General features: G+C 43.0%; 1 protein-coding gene across 1 annotated transcript in view; it reads right to left on the bottom strand.

Annotated features, from left to right (window-relative positions):
• Window positions 1-27,923, bottom strand: part of MDN1 (midasin AAA ATPase 1) — a 177,356-nt gene that overhangs the window by 36,292 nt on the left and 113,141 nt on the right. The window contains exons 51-73 of the mRNA XM_062186507.1: window positions 27,322-27,448; window positions 25,953-26,065; window positions 24,983-25,116; window positions 20,810-20,967; window positions 20,486-20,606; window positions 19,966-20,176; window positions 19,043-19,274; window positions 18,606-18,729; window positions 16,766-16,933; window positions 14,396-14,610; window positions 13,342-13,729; window positions 12,645-12,754; window positions 11,298-12,003; window positions 7,944-8,105; window positions 7,154-7,427; window positions 6,182-6,417; window positions 5,483-5,578; window positions 4,791-4,885; window positions 4,397-4,518; window positions 3,676-3,822; window positions 2,737-2,846; window positions 2,070-2,143; window positions 1,419-1,617 (exon numbers count right to left, since the gene is read on the bottom strand). Of these exons, the coding sequence (XP_062042491.1) occupies window positions 1,419-1,617; window positions 2,070-2,143; window positions 2,737-2,846; window positions 3,676-3,822; window positions 4,397-4,518; window positions 4,791-4,885; window positions 5,483-5,578; window positions 6,182-6,417; window positions 7,154-7,427; window positions 7,944-8,105; window positions 11,298-12,003; window positions 12,645-12,754; window positions 13,342-13,729; window positions 14,396-14,610; window positions 16,766-16,933; window positions 18,606-18,729; window positions 19,043-19,274; window positions 19,966-20,176; window positions 20,486-20,606; window positions 20,810-20,967; window positions 24,983-25,116; window positions 25,953-26,065; window positions 27,322-27,448 (4,322 nt within the window). The remainder of the gene's footprint in view (window positions 1-1,418; window positions 1,618-2,069; window positions 2,144-2,736; window positions 2,847-3,675; window positions 3,823-4,396; window positions 4,519-4,790; window positions 4,886-5,482; window positions 5,579-6,181; window positions 6,418-7,153; window positions 7,428-7,943; window positions 8,106-11,297; window positions 12,004-12,644; window positions 12,755-13,341; window positions 13,730-14,395; window positions 14,611-16,765; window positions 16,934-18,605; window positions 18,730-19,042; window positions 19,275-19,965; window positions 20,177-20,485; window positions 20,607-20,809; window positions 20,968-24,982; window positions 25,117-25,952; window positions 26,066-27,321; window positions 27,449-27,923) is intronic.

The raw sequence follows: 27,923 nt of genomic DNA on the forward strand, positions 1-27,923 counted from the left end.
GCACAGACATACACTCATTCAAACACCCTCTCCCTCAGCTCAGCAAATATAAAATTATCACCACCTCTGTAGTCTTGTCAGAACAAATGTGGCATCACTGAAGTTAAAATGGTCATGTTCAGTGGTGATCTTGAAAACTGCACTGCAACAGAAGGGCTCCTCCTTCCCTCTAGTCCAGCAATGCTTTCCATGCTAGCCACAAGGAGAATTTGGTTTGTTTTAAATTTGAGGGGCAAAGAGACACAGTCAGACAGACATGGAGAGGACTCCAATCCACTGTTTCATTCGCACCATGACTTTGAACTGGTGGGCCAGGCCAGGGCCAAAGTTGGGAGAAAGGAACTCAATCCAAATCTCCCATGTGGGTGGCAGGAACCCAGTTACTTAGGGCATCACTGCTGCCTCCCAGGATCTGCATTAGCAAGAAGCTGGACTCAGGAGCCAGAGAGAGGCACCAAATCCAGGTACTCCACTATGGGATGCTGGCATCTTAGCCAATGTTTTAGTTGTTAGGCCAAAAGCCCATCCCGGGACCCCAGTTCTGACCTAGTAACACGGCAGAAGAAATATCACTAATAATAATAACTAATAACCTCTTCCTGTAGACTGCTGAACCACTATTTCTCAGATAGGAACTACTATTCTACCAAATCCTATTCCCACCGCTATGTATCCTCACACTCCAATTTCTGATTCAGATGTTAGATGAAGTTAAGAGCTTTTACCTCTAAGGGCTGCATTAACAATCTCTGACATTCTCATGTCATTACCATTAGCAAATCAGAATGGCAGCAGCAGTGAGCCAAGAAACACAGGCACATAACATACATTTGGCAGCCACATCATGCATGGCTTTATGTTGAATTCCTGTAATGCTTTCTAGATGCCTAAGAAAGTAAAAACAGCACCAGACCCTCCATCACTAGCCTCTGTGAACCCCAAGATGAGGGTACCGTAAGAAGGCACAAGTGAACACTGTGTAGACAGGAGGCATGTGCTGTAACAGACCTGTTCGCTCAAGTTCTCTACTGATGGTAAATTTTTAGGAGTTTTGCAAGCTACCTCTTTAACTGGTGGTGCTTGAAATTTGCCCTGATGTGAGTCTTTACACCACAGTAACCAGCCATCAGCACATACATTCACCGTACACAGCAGCTTCCTCATGCAGCAGCCCAATGCAGCTCTGACAGCATATTTTCAAATTGATGCTTAAATTTTCTCCACAGGCAAAGGCACAAGAGCTATTTCCTACAGGCTAACATGAAACTTTCAGCAGCAGGGTCCAGGTTTTTTGTTACATTGTATAGAATGATGAGGCAAACATGTGCTTCATACATTCACAGAAAACTTTCAAAGGCATTTCCTTATCTACTTCTGACTGGCTCAGAGTAAGCAAGCACTGCCCCCCATGCCTATACCTGTGCAGATGCAGGCCGGACTAACAGGGACTCCCTCAGTGCCCTGTTCAGGCTCTGAATAGAAGACATCTCGCTCATGGCTGCATTTGTTGGCCTGGGCAAACCATCAGGCTGTTCTTCTGTGTCACTCTCTACCAGGGATGACCGGCAGGGTTCACTCAGGACAGCTTCAAATTTCTTCATGAATTTAAACAGAGTCCTGACCCCAGGTAGTAACAGGACAAGTGAAGAGATGTAACAGAAAATAAATCCATTATAACATACAAACATAAAGTAGTAACTCTGTACATACAATGTTCTGAGACAATCAATCATTTTGTATTTTTAAGGGGAAAGTACAGGAGGAATTGACATCTGCCTTTTCTAGAGAAGAAAACAAAAGCCAGGAATAGTGGGACTGCTGTGCTCAAGGTAAACAGCTCACAGATGGCACAAGACTCAACCCTGAAGAACACAGGGCCGGCTTCATGTCAGGGCACAGCTGCTTCCACACCAGACATGCTATGCTCTGGACAGCAGGGCTGGTGTTGGTTGCTTGGCTAAAGTTTAATGCGTTTCTATTAAGGCAGGTTATGAAAATAATGGTGTCATCTTGTTGCTTACCACAAGAAACTCTGAGACCTAGTCACCCCTGGTTTTAAGATGAATTACCTATGTGTCTTTTCCACAGATTGCTTAATGGACCAGAAGCTAACATCATTCCACTTGCATATCTTAACAAATTCCTGTAAAATAAACAAAGTGCAAGAAATGGCTTTACAAAGCTGGTGTCACTCTGTTTCTTTTTAGATCATCTGTTTGCCAAAGATCTGTGCCCATACCAACCCAAACACGGGACGATGTGTCAATGAATAAGGAAAATAGTTCTAAAAAAGGAACCATGCAATAAAAGACTGCAGCTACAATCAGTAGGTCACTTGGTATGTACTCCAGCTTAGAAACTAGCAAGTCATGTCCCTCACACAAGGGTTGGTTCCACAACCACTGAGAGGGCCCTCCTTACCCCATGATGCTTCAATGGCACATGGATCAATGCAATGTGGTGTACCTCGGAGGTGGAAGATGAGCCGGGCAAAACCAGGTGAGCACAAGCAAACTATGTGACAATGGAGCCACTCCGCTGACCCCTCACACACTTGGCTGGGTCAGCAATGGTGCCAGTGTCACAAAATGTCTGTCTTGCCATCCTACTCAGCAATCAAAATGCTCACCTCTCAGCCCTTGCCTCATTGTTAAATGGATAAAAGAAGAGAACTGAAGAAAAAGAATTGGCTAATTTTGTTCTCCCAAGAGTGATCATGACAGCTGTTCATCTTACTTTAAGTTCTTTTTCTAGGGGGGAACGAAGTTCCACAATTTTGGCCTGGACCCGGTCAAAGAATTGGTTGTAATAATGGTACAAGTTCCACAGAACACTGCAAAGTGAATCTGGAAGAAATGAAAGGAAACAAAAACACCACACTTGATGCATGTGCTATAGGCGCCACCTGTGGGTTTCACATTTCAGGGTAGGTCCTGTCTGACACCTGAAATTACAGCAGGCTGCATGGGCAGGTAATGAAGGAAGTCTACTCTGCAGAGTATAGCAGCTGCCCGAGGTGTAGGCTGTCAACACTACCCTACTTTCGATTTCAGTCTGTAGTAGAGTTCTTTTGCTGTATTTTTTGTTCTGAAAGATAATGTCCCCAGGCCAGTTCTGCTGAAGTCACAATTTCAAACTCTTTCTCTCTGAAACTTATGTAAATCCAGCAGAAACAGAGCCTGTTTTAAAGACTGCGTTTTAACAGGTTTGCCTCACCTGTTCATTTATGTACAAGCTACATTTGTTTTACAGTCACATTTTTGTGCAAATTGCTGTGGTCAGGGACAGTAACTGACAGTAGGCAGTTTTCTAAGCAGTTCCTTGAAATATGGCAGTGCCCTCCTTAGATCAAAGAACCTCATAATGGCCAGGATCAACGAGCGGCTTAGAGGACACACACAATGTCTAGACAGAGGTGTGCTGCCTCAACATGCCACTTCCTATGAGCTTCATCTGGCAATTTACCTCTGCCAGAGTTCACTATTCAGTGCTTCATTTATAACCACTTTGAACTGTACTTTATTCTATACATCTAATGTGAATTTCATCAAAGATGACTAAAAGTGTCTCCCTTAAAACTTGGCATGCAACAACACATTTGTCCCATGTGAAGATTTCAAAGCCTAATCCATTTTAGCAGTACAATCTAAAAGAAAGAAAAAAAAATATCCTCACCCTTTCCTTCAACTTGCGGCATCAGCAAGACATGACAATGGAAAACCAGTAACATTTGAAGTCGTACATGGAACTCTCCGAGCGAAGATCCTTCAATAAATGCTTGTAATGTGCTGACCAGCAACATCAGGGTCATCTGTTTGTCATCTTTGGAGATTCAAAGAGGAAAACATATCCGTGTCTTCAACCATCACTGTGTACCCCTAATGTGCATGCAATCTACTACAGCAAAGGATGGTTGTTACAGAGACCACAACTAAAGTGAAGCTTTGAAGCAAGGATCAGAGCAGAACTCCAACCTGACTTAACATTAAGAGCTACACACAGGGTATGTGTTATACACACTGACAGCAAATTATGAAAGTAAATTATGAGGTGTTTGTTTTAAATATGGTATGAAACACTTCCAGCTCAAGCATGCTAACCACTATCTACCAAAAAGACAACGTTCATCTGACTTGTCTCTTACACATAGGGAATAACACAACATTATCATATGACTGGTTCTCTAAGACTTAGGACAAGTCACTTAAAACTTTCTGACTTTCGTTATTACCCTCTCGGTAAGGAAACAGCTTCCTTGAGTGACCTCTCAGAAAAATGATGAAGTCAAATGGTGTGAAAACAGTATGTAAAAAGAAATGGGAGCAGGCAAATTCGGAATTTGCACACTCAGTTTAGCTAGGAACCTTTAAGTGAGAGGTCAATACGTTGCTGTTACCTCCCTGCTCCTCGGTTTGTTCCTGCATGTGCTTCTCAAGCATTTGATAGATGGAGAACCAGTGCTTGGTGGACTTCTCCGTGTGGCGCCTCAGAGTGTTATCCAAGCTCATGGACCAACAGCTGAAACATGACAGAGGAGGTCGGTGAGACACTTGGGAAAACTCAGGTGAAACACTGGAAATCATACAAGCAGGAGTCACTCAGTTTGCTGCCTGAAGAACGCACAACCTGACTTAAGTTCTTATTGACTGTCCTGTATTTAATGTTGTGATGTAAGACTGTGAAGCACATTCTGTAACTGTCACATTATATAAACTCTGCAGAAACACAAACTATCAGGAGATGGAAGTCCTCATAACCTAAGCTTAGGAGGAAAAGGGATAGCCCCTTACTTCAGCTCCAGTTTCCGCCACCGAATGATCATCTGACTGACCACATCAAGATGTTTCCGCAGAGACAGAGCTCGGCTTGCATTCTCCTCCCAATCCTAAAGAAAAAAAAAACACAAAATTTCCAAAAGCCATTACTCAATCCCTTTATCACCTTCTACCTCAAGAATACATTCATTTTTTCTTTAGTAAAGACATCTGGGCCCATTAACAGTGTTTACCAGGAGCTGTAATGAGTTTACACACAGCAAACTAAGCTTCTAGTTCTTTCTGATCCTGAAACAGAACTCCAGCAGATCCAAGATTAGAGGGAGGCCAAAAGTACCAAGCTCATAGACTGGAGTTTCCAATTCCTGCTGTTGGCTATCTGACCTTCAACAAAGTCACATGGCCCCTTCCTGTCACAGAGAGGCACCATATGTAGCCACTCAGCTGTACTGAGGGCTGCCTCCAAGTCCTGGCAGACTGAGCCCCCAAGTACCAGTAGACACTGTGTTCCACTCTGGAAAAAAAGGGAAGCAGCTCATCTCACCATAAGGGCAATGGCTGCACTTGTTCCAATCTCACCTCAGGCTGGAAAAACCAAGATGTCTACATCTTTCTCCAAGCCAAACCTGAAATTTTTGTATAACAACAAAAGAGCCACAAGATAAATCTTTCAATTGTCTGCAAAGTAAAATGAGAAACTGACTTACCTGTGCCTTTGCTAGAAGGATCTCTAAGCCATTCAGGAACTTTGAGATGGGACTAGAAAGTGGAAAACTTCGAATCCTGTCCATTACAACCAGCAGCTAAAGAAAGGAGAGAAGGTTTGAGTATTTCAGCAGAAGCACCAGTGACCCAGAAGCACCAGCTACTGAAGAGAGACGTTTGCTGGGAAGTGTCACCCAAATTCTGCACGTCCAAAGCACCTCTGAAAAACTCCAGGGCAGAGGGACCTGACCAAGGCAAACACTTTCCCTGCTATTTCTCTCTGAGAATAAGATCAAGTCTGATAAGATAGATAATAACTGTCATTGCTCTGTAATAAGAATCATTATAAAATCAGCTGAAGACCACGGAGCAACATCTGATTTTAAATCCCAAGTCTGGAAAAGCAAGGTCTATTTCTATTACATTTTAGAAAACCAAGAGGCCCTTAAAATTATGATTTTGAGCAAACAGAGCAGTAGCAGCCCCTGACCAACAAATAAAATTAACAGAACTCTCAAATATTACCAAGCCAACAACAATTCTGCTGCAATTGTGAGCAGCAACCCACTGAACAGGGCTTCATAAAACCTCTGTTATCTGTACAAATATGCTTGGGAATGCCTGCAGGGATGGTATGCAGTCACATCCTCAGTGCAGATAAGGTACTAGGCAGTTCACCCCTTTCTCTCCAGCTGTCCTACCTGCTCAAGTGCTGGATGTTCTGGCCAGTCCTGCAGCAACTGACTGACAGCCTCTGAGAAATTGTGAAGCACCGGTTGACACTGCCGCGCTTCTGGAACATTGGGGTGCTGGTAGAAGTCATAGGGCCCGTCAGGATTCACCATCAAATCTGAGGTTGCCTCCCCAAAGAGAGTGTTTTGGGAGAGGGTGCAGGCCAAAAGTTGACTGCCCAACAGTTGATCATTCAGCTCAACCCCTGTGAAGTTAACAAGGAATTGGCAGTCAGTGAACTCATTAAGTTGACCTACCAACAAATTATAAAGATTTCAGAAATGAGGAACTAATTGGGACTAATGAAGTAGATTGCTTCAATGCCATACTTTCACAAAGCAACAATGGCCTAGAGAACCCTGGCTCTAACATGACAATAGCTTCCCAAAGCTCACAAATTCCAGGATATACACATTCTGTTTGGGTGTATAGAAAATGGGGTAGAGTTTGACTTGATGCATTCATATTCGCAATTTTTGTAGCTGTTCTGGGTAAACAGAAAGGAAACTTAATGTCTTGTTCCTCCTTGCATGGAATAATTAATGAAGTTATGAAGGAAAATGCATTGAACCAAACTTTGCATTCAATCAGATTCTGTGAGATTAACTTCTTCTAAGTTCCCAGGCTGCTTCCAAAAACACGATTTCATTCAAAAAGCAATGAGATTAGCAGAGGGAAAGTAGAAATAGCGCTGATGAAAAAAGATCATTTAAACTAAGTCCATATCCTTTACCCCAAAGGACTCAAACAATGAAAATCCTTCTTGCTGTAGCATTTGAAATTGATGTGTTTGAGTTAGCTGAAATTTTTTAAGTTAAGGAAGCTCTGCCAATAAGGAATTAAGCAAAAACAGGAAATCTACGATTTTAATTGTTCCAGAAGTAGCAACCGGATCTATGTGCTTTGATTTCCCAAAGGTATAACACAATAAACCAGCATACCCATCAGGGGATAGAAGTGTGTCACCAGAGAGGCCCCGGTCTGATAGCAGGAGAGAAACAGGCTGAGGTAATGTTTTGCCTCATGTGGAGGCACTGTCTGCTGGTACCACAGGGATCGAGCGAAGCTAAGGCACAGCTGCTGATGGATGAGCATTACCGCTTGCATTGAACTCTGTGAGAGAAGGGCTGGGTCGACAGCTGCTTCTTCTTCTGGTGCATCCGAAGTTCCTTTTTTTTCCTCTAGTGTTGGTTCTACCAAAATATCTGCAAAGTCCTATAAATGGCATTAGAGCAAATGAACTTGTACAAGTCAGAATCTGGTATTCATCAAATTAAAGGGAAGAGGGGGGAAAGGAGTATGAATGAGAAAGAAAATGAGGCAGAATTCATGCCCTAAGATATATTAAAAAGACTACGAGGCAGGTGGACATTTGGCCTTGCAGTTTAGATGCCAATTAAGATATCTGCATGCCCCATCAGAGTGGCTGGGTTCTACTCTTGGCTCTGGCTCCTGATCCCAGCTTCCTGCCACGGAAGACTCGGGAAGGCAACAGGAGATGATTCAAGTAGATGTGTCCCTGTCAACCACATTGAGAGACCTATGCCCTCAGCTTCGGCCCAGCCCAGTGGTGGTTGCTGCAGGTATTTGGAAAGTGAACTAGCAGATGGGAGCCCCCTGTCTATTTGTTCTCACTGCCTCAAATTGAAGAAACAAAAAAGACTACAAAGCCACTGGTGTGTAGCATCAAAGAAATCCATACCCAAACAAACCTGGCCATCCACAGCCTACCTGTTCATGCAGAGGGAACTGCCTTCTAAATTCCCATTCCTCTTCCTCCTCCTCACTCATGGTGGTCCTAGAGTTCCTGCTCCTGTACCTGTACAGGCTGTTCTCTTGCTCAGCCTTCTCTTGGGCCTTGCGTTCCTGCTCATCCCATTCATTGATGATTTCCTAAGAAATCAATACATGCAAAAGGAAGTTAGCCTGACTCTGCTGAGGTACTCACAATGAAAAGAAGCATGATTTGCTAGCTCTTGATTGACTCAAAAATTAATAAAAGTTGCATCCAAGGAGCCAGCACTGTGGCATGGTGGCTGAGGCCGCTGCTTGCAGTGCCAGCATCCAACATGGGCGCCAGTTAGAGTCCCGGCTGCTCCTCTTCCCATCTTTCTGCTGTGGCCTGGGAAAGCAGTAGAGGATGGCCCAAGTCCTTGGGCCCCTGCACACGCATGGGAGAGCCAGAATAAGCTCCTGGCTCCTGGCTTCGGATAGGCACAGCTCCAACCATTGCAGCTGACTGGGGAGTGAACCAGAGGATGGAAGACTTCTCTCTCTCTCTCTGCCTCCCCTCTCTCTGTGTAACTCGGACTTTCAAGAAAATAAAAAAATTTAAAAAATTTAAATTTGCATCCAAGAACTAAATGCCACATAACAGACAGTAAATGGGTTTTGTGCATCTTCAGCAACCATGGTTTCCTAAATTCCCTCCATTCAAAAGTGAAAAAAAAATTTGCTAAAGCAAAGCTAATGGGAATTTCCCATCAGGAGCTAATGGTTACATTATACCAAAGACAGGGTCAGCTGAGTGTGCTTGTGATTCAGACTGAATGTGGCTGGCACCTCTAGGAGCTGGCCTGGGCAATCAGGAAAAGATAACGTGGAGTGGATGCTATGGGTTCAAGAGCACCAATCAGGCAAAACTGGACTCTACTTCACCACACTTGGTGAAGCCCCTACAACCTCTACAGATTTTTGGTCCTTGAATTAGCAGAAACCGAAGGAACCACCTGGGGCTGCTGAGGGTTTAGAGAACGAGCATCCACAACCCAAGGAAGTGTGTATTAAAGGCCTGAGACATGGACTCCATCTCATACTGCAATTCTGTTCTCTAGAATTTTTACCTACAGATACAGCTGGATGTACTGGGGCCCTGGTTTTATTTTTTTATTTTATTTATTTTTTGACAGGCAGAGTTAGGCAGTGAGAGAGAGACAGAGAGACAAAGGTCTTCCTTCCGTTGGTTTGCTCCCCAAATGGCCGCCGCGGCTGGTGCTGTGCCGATCCAAAGCCAGGAGCCAGGTACTTCCTCCTGGTCTCCCATGCGGGTGCAGGGACCCAAGCACTTGGGCCATCCTCCACTGCCCTCCCGGGCCACAGCAGAAAGCTGGACTGGAAGAAGAGCAACCGGGACTAGTACTTGACGCCCCAACTGAACTAGAACCCAGGGTGCCGGTGCTGTAGGTGGAGGATTAGCCTAGCAAGCCACAGCGCCGGCCATGGGGCACTGTTTTTTAAGAGTAAAAAAATTACATACAAATGCTAGGGCCGGTGTTGTGGTGTAGCAGGTAAAAGCCACCACTTGCAGTGCCAGCATCCCATTTGAGTCCCAGCTGCTCCACTTCCAATCCAACTCCCTGCTATGGCCTGGGAAAGCAGCAGGGAATGGCCCAAGTCCTTGAGTCCCTGCACCCGCAGGGGAGACCAGGAAGAAGCTCTTGGCTACTGGCTTCAGATAACCCCAGCTCTGGCTGTTGCAGCCATTTGGGGAGTGCAGCTGCAAATGCAAAAATCACTCTCTCTCTCTCAGCCTCTTTGTAACTCTGCCTTTCAAATAATAAATAAATAGATCTTTAAAAAAAGTACATACCAATCTAACATGTGATAGAAAATCACACAATTATGATGCAGAAGAAGAATACACAAAAATGAGGAAAATAATTATTTGTGTTGTTAGGGTTTTAAAAGTTATCTATAAAACAGAATATGCTTTCTTGGTGTCTTGTACATTTTCTGGTGTTCTGGCAATATAAGACATGTCTCAGGGGCCATGGAGGGGATAAAACTGACCTTAACCAGACTCCTTCATTTCTTCACTATTGGTCAGTATGTGAAGATTCATATTTTCTGAACAGAACTATGACTAAAAAAATATTGTGTACAGGAAAAAATTACTGTTAAAAAATTAGTGTAACAGCATACATCCATACACACAAGTTGAACATCCCTAACCTAAAAAACCAAAATCTGAAAACTTAGTAAACATTATGTTGGGGGCTCAAAAAATGTTTGGATTTTGGAGCATTTCCAATTTCAAAATTTCAAAATAGGGGGAGTGAAACAGGTTAAGTCACCACCTGCAATGCCAACACGCCGTATGGGTGCCGGTTCAAGTACCAGCTGCTCCACTTCCTACCTAGCTCCCTGCTAATGGAAAAGTAGCCAAAGATGGCCAAAATGCTTGGAACCCTGTACCCCTGTAGGAGACCTGGGTATAGCTCCTAGCTCCTGGCTTTGGCCTGGCCCAGCCCCAGCTGTTACAGCCGTTTAGGGAGTGAACCACTGGATGGAAGATCCCTCTCTCTCTTCCTCACTCTCTCTGTAACTCTGTGAAATAAATAAAATAAATATTTAAAAGGGGTGGGGGGAGATGCTCAAGGCAGTGAAATCTATGCAAAGCTATATTCCAAAAATCTGAAAAACTCCAAAATCTAGAACACTCTGGTTCCAAGATTTTCAATAAGGATACTCACTCTCTGTATGATGGCACTTCAAAAGGTTCATGGACACAAGGCAATAAATGATATTTATATCTGATATAAAACCACTTGAAATCCATGCACGGTTTTCTCATAAAATGTACTTCCCATGAGCCTTCTGAAGACCCCTTGCAAATACATACATAAACAAGCCCAGAATGGGTCATCAATATGTTAACAGGTTTAAGCGCTAAGACGCAAAAAAAATTTTTTTTTCTTTTTATTTATCCTCTTACTTGTCTATAATGAGAACATAAATGACTGGCTAATAAGGGAAAAACCAAGTTATTTTCTTACTATTAATAAAAAGTTGATAAAATTGCATGGCAAAAATCACCATTAAAAAAGTCGAAAGAAAATCGAACTAGGAGAAAATGTAGTATACATAACAAAGGAAGGGCTAACAACTAATTAAAAAAAAGCATCTCTGAAAAACTGGGGGATAAAGACTCCAAAATAAACAAGAAATGGGGAAAAGGAAGAGACCAGGGCCTCCCCTGTCACTGCCCCTACATCTGGGGGCACTGCTGTTGTCCTCAGGCCACTTGGCTGTACATGCAGCACTTTTCAGGAAACAGGGCGGGCATGCCTCCTAAGCCAGTCTCACCTGACACACATGTCGGAAGAGGGGCAGGGCCCGCTGGTCCAGCTCTCCCTTGCACAGTACATGGCAGCGCAGGTAAAGCAGGGCATTCAGCAGCAGCTGCTCCCGGGTGGGACAGGGCCTCTGGCCCTTGCCTTCCAGTTCCTTTCCTCCTGAACGCCTGAGAACCAGCTTCCCAAGGCCTCGCAGAACTTCCTCTGACTTCACTGAGCACAAAGCATCTGCGTGAGCATAGTATGTTGGGAAGCAGGGTCCCACAGATGGAAAAGCCAACAAAGCTGTGGCCAGGGCCCCCAGCCAGTCCGTACGGACCACACTGCTGTGGAGTGAGGTGTGCACCTCAGATGCCACCAGCCGCATGCCGTGCTGTAGCTGCAGGATGGCTGCCTGCAGTGGGGTCACTGTATCTGGATACAGGGAGTACTCCTCCACCAGCCGCTTCCTAAACTGGTGGTGTGACTGCTGCCAGGATGCCTCCTCCTTCAGAAGGTTCTGGGTCACCTGGGCAGATCGTGGTCCATCAGCATGAAAGGCCTGCAGGAGCCTGCCGAGCAGATCCTGAACAGCTGGGGCCTTAGCAATGCTGGTGACATAGTGATGGATCTCCTGCACCAGGGACTCATAGGCAGGCAGCTGCGGTCTGAAGGCCTGTTTCTTCGACAGCTTGCAGATTAAATTCTCCAGCTGTTCAATCCTTTGACGAAGCAGCCTGACAACAAATTCACATGATATTGCAAAATCTGTCAGAACAGCAGCAAACCTACACTGGGCCCTCAGCCAGGCAACCAGAAAGAAGACATATTGGCTGTGAAGTAGTAACACAATGATGGTGTTGACAAATATCATGAAAATGGGTAACATTATAGAGCATTTACTATGTGTCAAACGTTAGCACATCAGACATTCATTTCTTCAATGCCTCACCATACCTCAACAAAACGTATTACAATTACATTTTACTATGGACCTGGAGCTTACAGGAATTAAGTGATCTACCCAAAGCCAAACAGGAAAAGGACTCAGAACCTACTGTGCTGCATTTCTAAGGTAACAGACCTATAGCTCAGAGTACCAGAAGTACAGTGAGCATCACCATGCCTTTCCATGATGAGACCAAAGTCAAGGCTCATGTGAACTGATACCTTGAATATCATCCCCTGCCCTCCACCTTAACAAAGTGAATCTTTTTCCTATGACCACAGTTTTGAATCCAACTGCCAACACAGTTCACAGATGTATTATCATTATCTCTTACTAATACAACAATTACTTCACAAAGGTCAACCTCAAAATGTCTCTCTCAAAAGAATCAATAACTCCTAAACAAAAATAATCACTCTGCCGCATTACCTGACATGAGGATGAGAATAAATGACAATGGCTTCATCTCCCAGGTCTCTTCCAGTTTGTAGCTGGGATAAAAGGTTCCGGGTCTTCCACTCACACTGCAGCTGGTGTAACTAGGAAAATAGGAAATGGGTCTACTAAATCCAGGGTATAACCACACGTCTGAGGACTGTGCCTTGGGGTGGGCTGAGCAACGAGATAGAAGGAATCTGGGTTTCTGAATGACCCATGAGCAGCAGGCTCTGCTTCATTAGCCCAGAATGCTCACCTCTGAGATTTTACGGGAAAGAATCTAGCTTATTTACACCACTGGCTTCACTATAAAAGCTCAGCCCTCCAACCAATTTTCCTGTTTCAAAATATGTACTAGTATATCACTACCTTACTGCATTCGGTTCCCACTGAAAGATCACATTGCAAGGCATAGCACATTATCTCAAGCATTTGATGCTTGAGTTTAAGACAACAAACATCAAAAGTTTAGTATTGCAAGGGTATAGGAATACCATACTCTAAGTCACATAAATCCAAATATCCACAACTCAGCTCAGGTAGAAAGTCTGAAGTGAGGAAGGCCACTATTTCTCAGACAATGCCTTGGGTTATTCCATCTACTTGCCTTCTGTTCACTGGACCGATACTGCCAGATTCATCAACGAGTCACGGAGGGAGCCACACACCAAACTTTCACCTCCCTTACCTCTTCCTTGGCGTACTTGAGCTTGTATTGCCTCTTCACTGCAGGGTCGAAGCGTGCCTGGGGAAGCCAGGTCTGAATCTGGAGCAAGCCAAGGCTCACCCAGAGGCAACCACGCTGGGCTGTGTCAGGCAGGCTCCTCTTACTTTCCCCTTCCCCAAAAATGTGGCGCAGGGAGCTGAGTAAGAGGCACAGCAGTTCTTTGGGCAGTACTTCCAGATTAGCCATGTCCCCGAGAGTCTGGCTCACGTGCTGGAAGGCCTGGCTGTCCCCAAGGAGCAGCTGCTCACAGTTCTGTACGTGCTCCTGACGCCGAGGCTCTGGCAGTAGCTCTGCAAGACCCACAAGGTGCCGGCATAGCAACAGGCCCTGGAGCTGGGCATCTGTGTGTCTGTGGGCACATAATAAGAAAGTACTTAAGGGCTGCACTGTATCAGAGTTCAGTTTCGTATTCTGTCATGCATCAAGAACTGATAATCACAGGCCACAATGTCAATACTTGAGGGTGAGCTTAAGTTTTCCTGTAACCCTACATATGTTTTAAAGTACCACCTTTGGGGCTGGTGTTGTGGTGTAGCAGGTTAAGCCTCCACCTGGGACTCCAGCATCCCACAAGGGTGGAGGTTCAAGTCCTGGCTGCTCCACATCCAATCCAGTTACCTGCTAATGTGCTTGGGAAAGCAGCAGAAGACAGCCCAAGTGCTTGGGACCCTGCACCAATGTGGGAGGCCCAGAAGAAGTTCTGGCTTCAGCCTGGCCCAGCCCCATTGCAGCCATTTGGGTACTAAACTAGCAGTTGGAAGGTATCGTTCTCTCTTTAGTACCACCCCCCTCCAAACTCTGCCTTTCAAATAAAGAAATAAGTCTTTTAAAATTATAATTTTTTTTAAATACCACCTTCTTGATCACAGTGTGCTGAACAGCAATAAACACTGGCCAGCTGGTGGCATCCTCTGTCATGGACTGAGAATGTGCTGACTGGGCAGAAAAACCTGTGCCTTCACCCACAAGAACCCACCACCACAGCAGCAAATTCTGCACCCAGAGGAGGGAATACCTGAACTCTGCTAGAGAAGCAACAGCCATGTTGGTCCAAAGCACCGAGCTGATTTCCTGGAGCTGCTGGGTTCTCTCAACCCACTCTCCCAGGGTGACATGTGAGGAGGACAGGATGGGGAGGCCACTCACGTCCCAGGGACTTGCTCTGCAGCTGCTGGTCAAGATGTCAAAGCAGCACTTGGAAAACATGGCTTTACTGAGACTGCCAGGGCCCTAGGAATAAGAGACAAGTCAAGAAACATTTAGAAAATAACTAAAATTATGTCAACAAATAGTACGGTAACACCTTAGATGGAGGAAAGAAATAGGAAAGAAGGTTCTGGTTGCCTGGAAGAGGTAAATATCAGCCAGAGGAAGGACAGAAGAGCAGAACAGGGACAAGTATTAGCAGGCCTTAGAGGAACACTGGTTCCACCTTTTCAGAAAATGAGAAATGGGTGTTATATAAACAAACAAACAAAAAGTTTATTTTACTTGAAAGAGTTATGGAGAGAGGAGGAAAGACAGACAGCAATCTTCCAACTGCTGGTTCACTCCCCAAATGGTCACAACAACTGAAATTGGGTCAGGCCAAAGCCAGGAGCCTGCAACTTCTTCCAGATCTCCCACAAGTACTTGGGCCACCTTCTAATAGGAAGTCGAGCAGCTAGGACTCAAACCAGTGCCCGTACGGGATGCCGGCATTGCAGATGGAGGCTTAAATTGCTATACCACAACATGGGCCCCAAATGGGTGCTTTCTGTTACATGAAAAAACTTCTCAAACCTGGAAATCAAGGAGACCATTCTTGCAGCAGAGACAGGTGAAACATGAGAGAAATGTCAAGTTTGTACTCTTCGGACTGTTTATCTGAGACAGAGTAATTAAAAGGTACCCCCGCAAAGGGTTGGGTGGTCAATCCACCTGAGAAAAAATACTGTATGTGTATACACACACACGTGCTGACAAGTGCTGGAGATCCATGGGGTTATCACTAAAGGATCTGAGAAAGGTTTTATAAAAAAAAGAAATCAGTTTTGGTAGAGGAACAGTATAGAATCCAAACATAAATCCATGAACATCAGTGGGAATAAGGTAGATGATAAGGGTGGCACTGCAAATGGGAATGCAAAGCTGAATTAGCCACATATTGTATTACTACATTGCATTTGGATCTACTGCTTATATAAAATAAGATTTGGATCTCTGTCTCACAGAACAGGAAGTATAGATGAAACTGTTATAAACGTCAAAAAACAACAAAGGAGAATATATAAGAAAGTGTTTTTCAGTGCCATTGAGGTGAAGGAATACATTTTGTAAAAGCCTGACACCACAAGACTCCACTACAAGAGTAGAACGGACTGGCATATTAGAAAAAGAAAACAATATGAAACTCAGCCATATATTAAACAAACAATCAAACAAAACAAAAACTTGAGGACAACAAAAAACTCGATATATGCTCCCCAGCTATGTGCTAGGCCTAACATATAAAAAGATCTTCAGTAATAAAATGATGCTAAACGGGGCCGACGCTGTGGTATAGCAGGTAAAGCTGCTGCCTGCAGTGCCAGCATCCCATATGGATGACGGTTCAAGTCCTGGCTGCTCCATTTCCGATCCAGCTCTCTGCTGTGGCCTGGGAAAGCAGTAGAAGATGGCCCAAGTCCTTGGGCCCCTGCACCCACGTGGGAGACCCAGAAGAAGCTGGCTCCTGGCTTTGGAACGGCACAGCCCCAGCCATTGTAGCCAAGTGGGGAGTAAACCACTGGATGGAAGACCTCTCTCCCTCTTTCTGTGTAACTCTGACTTTCAAATAAATAAATCTTTAAAAAAAACAGATGTTAAAAAATTGGATTTTTTTTTTTAAATACATGACCAATGTGACTGGAAAAACCAAAGAAATAAAAGAGTAATAAACCTATGAAAAACTGCTCAACCTGAGTAACAACCTAACAAGTACAGATTAAAATTAGGTTGGTGAAACTGATTGACTCTCATCAGGAGAGCGCTGGTACCACCCAGTGTGGCAAGCACGTGGAGAAATAGGCCCTCATATGGGTCAGTGACACTGTGCTCTGGTCCCAAGCCTTCCTAGGGGGTTCCAGGGCTCCTGAACAGCCCCTTCACAGTCCCACCCACTGTTCACGACAGTAAAAATCAAAAACCACTCCTAGCCAATCCAGTAATAACTAACTTTTTTATTGAACCAGCAGCCACTTCTACCAAGGGTTAAATTCTAATTCTCATAATTTACCCTCAGAAATACTTAGGCTAATGCACGTAAAGTATTGTTCTAGCCTGGGAATAAATGCTTACTACTAGAATCATGAATAATGTTTTTTCCACTACCATCTAACCTTTTTCTGATTTTATGCCAACAAACCTTCAAAGTGGAGTCCAAAAGAGATTTGGGCATCTCCTGCTGCATACCAGGCAAAGGATTCCACGTTAGCCAGTACTCTGGATTTGTGGTCACAGTGCTGCTCCAGAAAGACGTAAATGTAGACGTGAGTAATTCAGACCACAAAGAAAAAATTTCTTCAGCAGACACCTAGAGATAAAGAAAAACTTAGAAGATCTTATTTGAGAAAGAGTTCATAAATCAAGTTACAAAGTGTCTGTCTACCAACACCCATCTAAAACTCATACAGGTCTAAAAGCATTAATCCTAATTTTCCTGATTTTCAGTCACCAAGATCAACTTGGTCAAGTCAAATTAACCTAATTTTTTTTTTTTTTTTTTTTTTACAGGCAGAGTGGACAGTGAGAGAGAGACAGAGAGAAAGGTCTTCCATTTACCGTTGCTTCACCCTCCAATGGCCGCCGCGGTAGCGCGCTGCGGCCGGCGCACCGCGCTGATCCGATGGCAGGAGCCAGGTGCTTCTCCTGGTCTCCCATGGGGTGCAGGGCCCAAAGACCTGGGCCATCCTCCACTGCACTCCCTGGCCACAGCAGAGAGCTGGCCTGGAAGAGGGGCAACCGGGACAGGATCGGTGCCCCGACCGGGACTAGAACCCGGTGTGCCGGCGCCGCTAGGTGGAGGATTAGCCTATTGAGCCACGGCGCCGGCCTAACCTGATTATAATTTTTTAAAAGATCTGTTTATTTGAAAGACACAGTGACAGAAAGAGAGATAAAAGGAGAGATCTTCCACCTGATGGTTTACTCTCCAAATGGCTGCAGCAGCCAGGGCTGTCTAGGTGGAAGCTTGAGCCAGGAATTCTATCCTGGTCTCCCACATGGGCCCAGGCACTTGAATCATCTTCTACTGCCTTCTCAGGAACCATTAGCAGACAGCTGAATTGGAAACAGCCAGGACTCGAATCAGCACTCCACTACAGGATGCCAGTATCCCAGTATTGAAATCAGTGGTTTAGCCCTCTGTACCACTATGCTGGTTTACTTAATTACCGCCCCCCCCATTATAATTTTTAAAACTGAGAGGAGATCTGCTTTTATAGGGTTACATGAAAAGCCTAAGTAAAGCAATACATACAACTGTAACACACATACACACACAAACATTTAGTTTTGACATCTGTGCTAATGAAATTATATAAACCAGAGTTAACCGATACCCACAATCAATATTATCCTAAAGGAAGAGTAAAAATACCCTCACACAATAGATTTTTGACCAAACAGGAAATTTTTAGAAAGTAACAATTTTGACCTCATTTCACCACAAACCAATTAAATAATTCCATAACAACTGTGAAACAGCACACTCCAAATTTTCCCACTTAAGAACTAACTCAAGAATGTCGGCACTGTGGTACAGTTGGTTAAGCCACCATCTGCAGCACTGGCATCCCATTTGGGTGCCAGTTCAACTCCTGGCTGCTCTACTTCTGATCCAGCTTCCTGTTAAAATGCCTGAGTAAGTAGCAGAAGATGGCCCAAGTCTTGGGCCCCTGCACCCATGTGGGAGACCCAGATGAAGCTTCTAACCCCTGGCTTTGACCTGGCCATTGCAGCCATTTGGGGAATGAACCAGAGGATTCAAGATCTCTGTCTCTCTCTCTCTCTCTCCCTCCCCCCGGTAAAGCTTTCAAATAAATAAATAAGTAAACAAACAAATAAATAAATCTTTTTAAAAGAAGAAAAAGTAATTCAGATAACACTGGGGTTACAACATGGAGCCTTGTTCTGCCACAAAATGTCTGGTCCACTCATAGCATAAAGCATGCTTACATAGTTCCCTCTTTGATTGTGGTTTTTACCTTCTGATAATGCAGCAAAGACCAAAAATCTTGAAGCTCTTGAGGAGCAACTGGTGTGTATTTAAGACAAAAGGTGACATGATGAGTTATTGCATCGGTCTGGGGTTGCTGATTTTTCCTGGACCTGTTCCAAAGATAAATAGGAAGAGGGTGGGCAGTGGACTACCAATGAACAGCTAGAGAATTACATAAGGCAGAACACACAGAACTTGCAGTACATTTATTTTAAAATGAGCAACTACACTGAAAAAAAACACACCTATTGACTTAGAGGTGAAAGAGGACAATAACCTCGGGGAAGTTTCGGCTTTCCAAAGTAGCAACTGACCTCCCTCTGCTCCAGCAACCATTCCCTTTCCAGACAAGTCTATGTTTTGTTTACACACATAGAATGCACACAACCATCTAGTAAGAACATAACCTAAACAATGGCTGACCTTCTCATAGAAGCCTGTGTCATGAAATCAGCTATCATTTTGTACTGCCAAAGCATAGCCAAGTACTCCATTGCAGGCCACAACTGAACACTCCGGGTGAGTTGAATTAAGGAGGCAAAGTCTGGCTGGGATGGGAAGGAAATTTCACTTTGTTTTTTCCCCAGAAAATCAAGTGACAGTCCTTTGGTTTTTAATTCTGAACACTGAGCATTCACAAGATTCTTCAATTCATCTGGACCAAAAAAAAAAAAAAAAAAAAAAAAAAAAAGGCTGCATTAAAGTACAGTAGGCAGAAGTTCAGGGTCTATGTTTCCAACAGCCAGCTAAATGACTGAGCTTAAAGTTAGCCAGGGTTAGATTGTTTAAACTGAGCTTTGAGTTTCTCATCTGTTAAATGGTGATATTAATACCTGAATGATTCTTTTTTTTTTTTTTTTTTTTTTGACAGGCAGAGTGGATAGTGAGAGAGAGAGACAGAGAGAAAGGTCTTCCTTTTTGCCATTGGTTCACTCTCCAATGGCCGCTGCGGCCGGCGCATCTTGCTGATCCGAAGCCAGGAGCCAGGTGCTTTTCCTGGTCTCCCATGCGGGTGCAGGGCCCAAGCACTTGGGCCATCCTCCACTGCACTCCCGGGCCATAGCAGAGAGCTGGCCTGGAAGAGGGGCAACCAGGATAGAATCCGGCGCCCCAACCGGGACTAGAACCCGGTGTGCCGGCGCCGCAAGGTAGAGGATTAGCCTGTTAAGCCACGGCGCCGGCCAATACCTGCATGATTCTAATGATGGAATTAAAGAATGTTTGACTATAAAGTTTAGCCCCAATTCCTAACACATATACAATGATATTTATACTCCAATAGGGGAATCGTATTGGCAGCAAGAGACAAGAAACTCTCGAGAGTATCAAGTGCCAGAGTACATTACCTAGCTTGACATCTTCTAGAATATTAGCTCTGAGGATCAGTCCCCAGGCCTCTAAGAGACTTGCTTTTAACATCCATTCAGAAGCAACCACTTGGAGACGATTAATATCTTCCTGCCATCCACTCTCCCCAAGGGCAGGTGTCCGCTCCCTCACCGCAAGGGCTTTGTTAAGAACTTTCAGTTGTGAAAAACATTCCACCACCAGCTTGTTCTGAAACAAGAAAACCCAGGACAGCTTACTACACAGCAGAACTGGGGTTCTTCTAACAGTCTCTATAGCTAAGAAGAAATTTAAGATTTTTCTTAAAGCTTCTAGAAAAACTTTCTTTATTCTTTGTGCTCAAAAGAGATTTTTACAATAATAAAGTCAAAACTTTACAAACCACCTAACAATGCTCATAGGATATCTGAGAGGTAAGCTCTGCAGACAAAGGTTAGCGTAATTGAATGTCAGTTCCCACACTCCAGTGGAACCTCAGAAGTCAAGCCTTTTTTATTTACTGCATGCTTCCAGGTGTACCTTAAAAGGAAATGGCCGTCCCAGGAACTTCTGCAACTTTTTTACACCACAGAAGCCACCGGTGGGGCTCCCCAGACAATTCTGAATATGATCTGAGACAGCCTGAACCTCTTGATAATACCTTTAATGGAGAAAAAAGGAAGAAGAGAAATAAGGGACAAATGCCAGAGAAGCCACTCACATTTCATATTTTATTTTCGGTCACCAATATTCCAACAGAATATTTCAAGTATGCAAAATGAAGCAGTCTCAATTTCAAACCATCCATGTTTAACATCAGCTACAAATACATATCAACATTATCACTCTAAATATGAGTCTTACTTGTCTTCATGCTGCAGTAGAAGTTGGGGGATCTGACGGACCAGATGTTTTGAAACCCAGTGCCAATGGAGAGCAAGCAGGGCCAGACCTGGGGCATCTACTTTTACTGTATCGGCCACAGTCCAAAGCCGGTCCCGCCATTGCAAAGAACCTAAGATCTAAAAACAAAGTAAACCAAGACTGCTAACAAACTTCTCCCAGTAACAGACACATGACATAGACTTCAACTGTTAATCAATACTCAAAAGGTACACAAAGAATCTAATGATAGAGAGGAATGTTTACAGTAACAATAAGGTACACAGAGAAGGTAAAGATCTTTTGCCCTGAAGTACAAAATTATTACTTTAGAGAAAACGCAATTGTTGGATCATACAGTAAATATACAAAGCAGCTGTACTATTTAATACTCCAAACAACAGTGTAAGAGAATCCCAAATGTTCTATTTCCTTGCCAATAATAACACTAATAATAATCACTAATAACATTAGTGATTTTAATTCTAGCTATTCCGCTGAGTGGTTTTAATTCATGTTTGCTTGACAATTGTTGTTGCGATTTCTGCTAGTTCTTCCTAGGGATTTATATTTTCTGAGAAGGATTTTTTCAAATCTCTTGCTCATATTTCAGTTTGGGTTATTTTATACATAGTTCTTCCTATAGTGTTTTTCTTATAAGTGATCACAAACATTAACAAAAGGTTTTAATTTTCTAATTATTTTCTTTTATGAAGAATCCTAAGAAATCAGCCTACCCTTAGCCTATAAGGATTTTCTTTTAGACAGGTCACAGGTTAACCTTTTTAGTTTAGGTCTCATCCATACTAAGGCAATTTGTACATGAGACAGTTGCAAAGGTTCATTTTTATTTTAAGTGGGTAACAATTGTTCAATCATCATTTTTGAATAAAGGACATTTCTCTATTAAAAATCCTTTGTCTAGTTGGCAAAAAACAGAACAAAAAAAAAAACCAAACATTTGTGAAGGCATTTCAAAAACTTTATGTAAAATAAAATTAAAAGTTTATTTTGATGAACAAAAATTTTTAAATTCACATCTTCAAAAGCTGGTGGAGCCGGCGCCGTGGCTCAACAGGCTAATCCTCCGCCTTGCGGCGCCAGCACACCGGGTTCTAGTCCCGGTCGGGGCACCGATCCTGTCCCGGTTGCCCCTCTTCCAGGCCAGCTCTCTGCTGTGGCCAGGGAGTGCAGTGGAGAATGGCCCAAGTACTTGGGCCCTGCACCCGCATGGGAGACCAGGAGAAGCACCTGGCTCCTGCCATCGGAACAGCGCGGTGTGCCGGCCGCAGCGCGCTACCGCGGCGGCCATTGGAGGGTGAACCAACGGCAAAAGGAAGACCTTTCTCTCTGTCTCTCTCTCACTGTCCACTCTGCCTGTCAAAAAAAAAAAAAAAAAAAAAAAAAAAAAAAAAAGCTGGTAGAAAATGTGTATTATGGAAACACTACAAATAGCTTTCAAGATTTTTTTGCAGACTAAACTCATCATTTAATTTCATTTTTACATGAACTTTTGAAGTCCCTCTGTATAAGTCCATCCAAAGTGTAAACTAAATCAGCAGGTTTTAATGCATGACAAGTATAATGACATTTTCTTTTTCAGATTTCCCACTGCAAATAAGATTTACAAAACTACTTGTCAAGTTTGTGCAGTGCAATCAAAGATTAAAATCGTTCCTTCTTTTCCAGCCATATTACTACAAGAGGCCAGTGTTTCCATACAAATTTAAAGTGAAACAAAATACTGTAAGAGAATGAATGCAGAAGCAGATGTGGAAATCCAGCTTTCTTCTCTTAAGCCAGATACTCAAGATATTTGCAGGACTATAAAACAGTCCTACTCATCTAACTAATCTTTATTTTAGAACCAGATAATTTTTAATTAAAAATTTATTCATACTAATATGGAATGGGTTTACTAATTTTGAAGCAAATTTACAAATGAGAAGGGTTGTTAAAAAGTATGTATTATTTAAAAAAAAATACAACTATGCAGGGGGGCCAGAGCTGTGGCATAGTAAGTTAAGCATCCACTTGTGGTGCCAGCATTCCATATGGGTGCCAGTTTTGAGTCTTGGCTTTTCCACTTCCAATCCACCTGCCTGCTGATGGCCTGGGAAGGTAGCAGAAGATGGTCAAGTACTTGGGCCGCACCCACATGGGAGACCTGGAAGAAGCTCCTGGTTCCTGATTGGCCCTGCTCTAGCCATTGCTGCCATTTGGGGATTAAACCAGCAGACAGAAGACCCCTCTCTGTCTTTCCCTCTGTCTGTAACTCTGCCTCTCAATAAATAAAATCTTAAAAAAAAAAAGAGTATTCATTTCATTAAAAAAAAACTGCATGGATTTCAAAAAATTTTCACACCAAATAAATTTTTCTTCCGTCTTTCCAGGAAATTTTTGAAGCACTCTGTTTTTTTTATAGTCCTCAGCTATAAACTGTAGTTCTTAACTATGTGCCTAATATGAAAATAAAATGCTACCACATAAGCAAAAGCTTCTTGGGGTCACTGGTAACTTTTACAATTATCAAGGGGTCCTGGGGGCTGGCACTGTGGCGCAGTGGGTTAAAGCCCTGGCCTGAAGAGCCGGCATCCCATATGGGTGCCGGTTCTAGTCCTGGCTGCTCCTCTTCCCATCCAGCTCTCTGCTATGGCCTGGGAAAGCAGTAGAAGATGGCCCAAGTCCTTGGGCCCCTGCACCCGTGTGGGAGACCCGGAAGAAGCTCCTGGCTTCGGATTGGTTCAGCTCCAGCCATTGCGGCCATCTGGGGAGTGAACCAGCAGATGGAAGACCTCTCTCTCTGTCTCTACCTCTCTCTGTAACTCTTTCAAATAAATAAAATAAATCTCTCTAAAAAAAAAAAAGGGGGGGGGGGTGGGAAAATCCTGAAAGCAAAAACCTTAAGATCTTCTACTCCACTCTACCAGAATTGACAAAATAATCCAGACTCAAAACTCTATTTAGGGGCAGGTGTATGGCCTACCAGTCAAAATGATCATGTACCACAGAGCCCGCATCTGTTATCACAGTGCCTGAGTTTGACTTCCTGATATGACTCCTGACTCCAGCTTCCTGCTAATACAGCACTGGGAGGCAGCAGTGATGATTCAAATGACTGAATTTCTGCTACCCACATGAGATCTGGACAGTGTTTGCAGCTACTGGCTTTGGCCTCAGACCAATCCCAGCCATCAGACACCTCTCCACCTCTCAAATAAATTTTTAAAAAACCATTTAACCACATCTGACAATGACATTTAAAAGCACATGGTGAATTCAAATATACCTAGTGAATTCAAATAAAACCCAAAAGTCCATCAATATGAGAATGGGTAAAGTGTAATGCTTCCATACAGTGAAGAACTACTCAGAAATTAAATAGAGTAAAAGACCAATCCATGAACCTATATGGCTACATATCAAAATAACTATGCTCAGTAGAAAAAGCCAGACAAAAAAGAATATATAGTGCATGGTTCCATTTATAAAAAATGTACCTGAGCTACAGTAACAGAAATCAAATAAATGGTTATATGCTGGGGTGAGAGCAGGAGACAGGAAGGGAACACAAAGGGAGCACAAGCAAATGCTTGAGGATCGTGGGTACATTCAACAGTTTGCTGTAACTTATCAAACTGTACTGTTTAAACACACGCAGTTTATGTCAATTATTCCTCCTTCAAACTTTAAAATGTGCATGTGTATATTTAAAAATGTTAAGAACACTTAAATTTCTCAAGTAATATTTAACAGATAAAAATACAGAAGTTAGTCTTGTCCCTTGAATCTCTGCACTAAGAAATCTTTAAACTAAGAACAGAGGTAGGTGTTTGGGATGAGGGGTTAGGAGGTCACTTGGGATACTCATACCCCATATTGCAGTGCCTGGGTTTGAGAACAAGCTCTACTCCAGATTCCAGTTTCCTGCAAATGTGCACCATGGGTGGCAGCAGGTAACAGATAATGTGGTTGGGTTCCTGTCACCAATGTAGGAAAAATGGAAAGGTTCTAGTCTCATAGCTTCAACCTGGCCCAGCCCCAGCAGTCACATGTGTTTGAGTAGTGAAGCAGTGAATGGGAGATATCTTTTTCACTCTGCCTTCCAAATAAACAAAATAAATAAATAAAATAAAAACAAACAGATTTCCTCACCTCATTGACAGAGGAATCAGACACCATCTCCTGGGAAGACTGTATCCATAGCAGGATTAGTGCATCAAGAAGTTCAAAAAAAGCAGCAAGATTGACCACAATCTCATGGGGCAGGCTGTGATAGCTCTCTGGATCTTAAGAATTGACATAAATAAAAATCAGAACATTCCATCAATTTAAATTAATTTCTGGACATTTTCAAAATAAACTGTAACCTGGGACTCAATGTCATCATAAATACAAAGGTCAACTTTCAAAGTTCAAAACTGAAAGTAACTGTATGCTTGCTATTTTTAAACTTATAAGTGACACATGTACACAAATAGATGTAATAATATTTTAATAAAAATACAAATTATGGAATGAAAATATTTTATATAAATATTAAAATACAAAAAGAAATCAAAGTACAAATATGTTTGGGCAGTTAGTTAAAACAAACAGATGAGAAGACACCAAAGAAACTAAAACTCACAGTAGATGTTATAAGAAAGAACTCTTCAATATTTACATTTATTTATAGCCGGGATTTTTCCCAACAAGCAGCTATCTTTTCAATCAAAAAATCTAAGAGAAAATGTTGCTTCCTATAATCAAATGCTTATGAATATGTAGTCAACAGGCCTCGTTGTCAAATTCTGGCTGTTTCTTTCTAGAATTGTGACTTTGATAACCAATATGTCTCCCTTTCCTCACTGGTAACATGGCCATCAACCTCACAGTGTGGAGTCAAAAGTAGTCTTGATCATAGCAAAGACACATAAGATGCGTTTAGCGGAGTCTTGGCACAGAGTCCATGCCTAGTAAACATTAGTCAAACCTGTCAAACCTACTGAGGAAGTATATGTGTTTATAAAGACTCTAGCAGATCAATAACAGCCAGCAAAATAGCAGCTGCTGAATGTTTTACTTTCTACAACATTATGCAATCCTACATTTAACGAAAGAACAAAAAGGTAAATGTTCTTACCTTTATGGAATTCAAAGGACATTCTCAAGACACTATTTAACTTTTTGCCACCAACAGAAACCAAATTTGCTTCAGTAAATATCCGTTTGTCCCTGTCAAGATATATGATGGTCCTGGAATGACATTCAAAAACAGTGTAATCAGTGATCAGTGACTGGCTAGTAACACTTTCAATGACATCCTGTCAAGGCTGAATCCTACCATTCCTCTCCTGCCTCTGCAAATTCTGGACTAGGGAGATGGAGGTAAAAACACTGAGCACTGAGATGGGAAGAGGAAGAACAGAGAAAGCTGGGTATAAGCAGGCTGCCAGGTCTTGCTCCATTGTTCTGCCAAGATCTTACAAACTGTACTGTGAGCTCTTCGAAGTGGCCATCACTAGATCACCTCTTGTGTAAGAAGTTACCTGGGGAGAGGCTCAGGAAGAAGCAAGGCAGCCTCTGAAGCACTAGTATGCACCACACTTGTGGATTCACTTTGTGAAAACTCATCAAAATTATTCACATAATTATTATTAGTGTACCTTCCACTCATACACTCTATACTCCAATGATAGTTATTTTAACATCTTGTTACAGGGGCCAGCACTGTACCATAGTGGGCTGGGTCTCTGCCTGCAGCACCTGCACCCCACATAAACACCAGTTCCTATCCTGGCTGTTCCTCTTCTGATCCAGCTCTCTACTATGCCCTGAGAAAGCAGTGGGGGATGGCCCAGGTGCTTGGGCCCCTGTACCTGCATGGGAGACCCAAAAGAAGCTCCCAGTTCCTGGCTTCAGATCAGCCCAGCTTGAGCCATTGCATCCATTTGGTGAGTAAACCAGTGGATGCAAGACCTTTCTCTCTGTCTCTCCCTCTCTCTGCCTGTAACTCTGCCTCTCAAATAAATAAATAAAATCTTAAAAAACAAAAAACAAACAAACAAACAAAAAAACCATCTTGTTACACTGATGGCCATTCTGAAAACATCAACCGGCTATTAAAGAATGAGGAAAGACCATTCTATATGACAATTTTCTGCATTTATATGTGTACATTAAGTATGCAGGTGTTATGGATGCCTCCAACATGTGAGGATAGAAAATGGTGAGAACCAATAGATGGCTGAGGGAAAGACTGTGAGAGAATAAAGAGGTGAAAATGGGAGACACTGCTGGGAGTCACAAACAGAACAGAGTAGAAACAGGACTACTGTGTGATAAAGGATGACTTTTATAATAATAATTAACAAGACTGAAGGCAATCATGTTTAACACCCTAGTGTTCTCAGGTTCACAAAACTAAACACACACAGACTGTATTTGATAGGGTCTTAGGAAAGGAATAATCAGTGAAGCCAACAGCACTGAGAGCAGCAGGCTTCACATACTTGTTTACAATGGCTTCTAAGAGGGTGAATAGTTGTGGTTCCTTCTGTGGGTCAAAGTCCATTGAGTTTTTAATGATGTCCAAAGCTTGCATATTCCATCGGGGGTCCAGAGGAATCACAAATTCATCTAGTTAAAAATAAATAAATAAATAAAAAGATTTTGGCATTAAAATCTTGTTCCCTGTCAAGTTTCAGTTGAATGCTTTCATTATTTCACACTAACTCCTGATGGGCAAGGGATGTGGCAGGGAAATGCTATGGGTTGCAGCCCATGACATAAGAAATGCAAGAATCCACAGCTTTTATATTTCCTTTCCAAATGTGAAATGGCTGTAAGTCCTGAAAATTCATCCCACTGCTGGATAGGAAAGTAATCACTGCTACAACAGACAATCTAACAATGAATCCATTTCCTCAGAACCCACTACATGTCTGAGAAGAACTCTTCGGTATAATTATTCAACCTCACACCACTGCCCTGAAAACACTTACTTACATGGAAGAAAATGAATGTCTGCTTTCAGTAAGAAAAACAACTTGAGCTTGTTTCACATAAAAGCAATGTCTAAAATCACTGCGTGGCAGCATCAGCTGTTACGCTG

The sequence above is a fragment of the Lepus europaeus genome, chromosome 3 (genome assembly GCF_033115175.1).
Source record: "Lepus europaeus isolate LE1 chromosome 3, mLepTim1.pri, whole genome shotgun sequence".
In the NCBI taxonomy this organism is placed as follows: domain Eukaryota; kingdom Metazoa; phylum Chordata; class Mammalia; order Lagomorpha; family Leporidae; genus Lepus; species Lepus europaeus.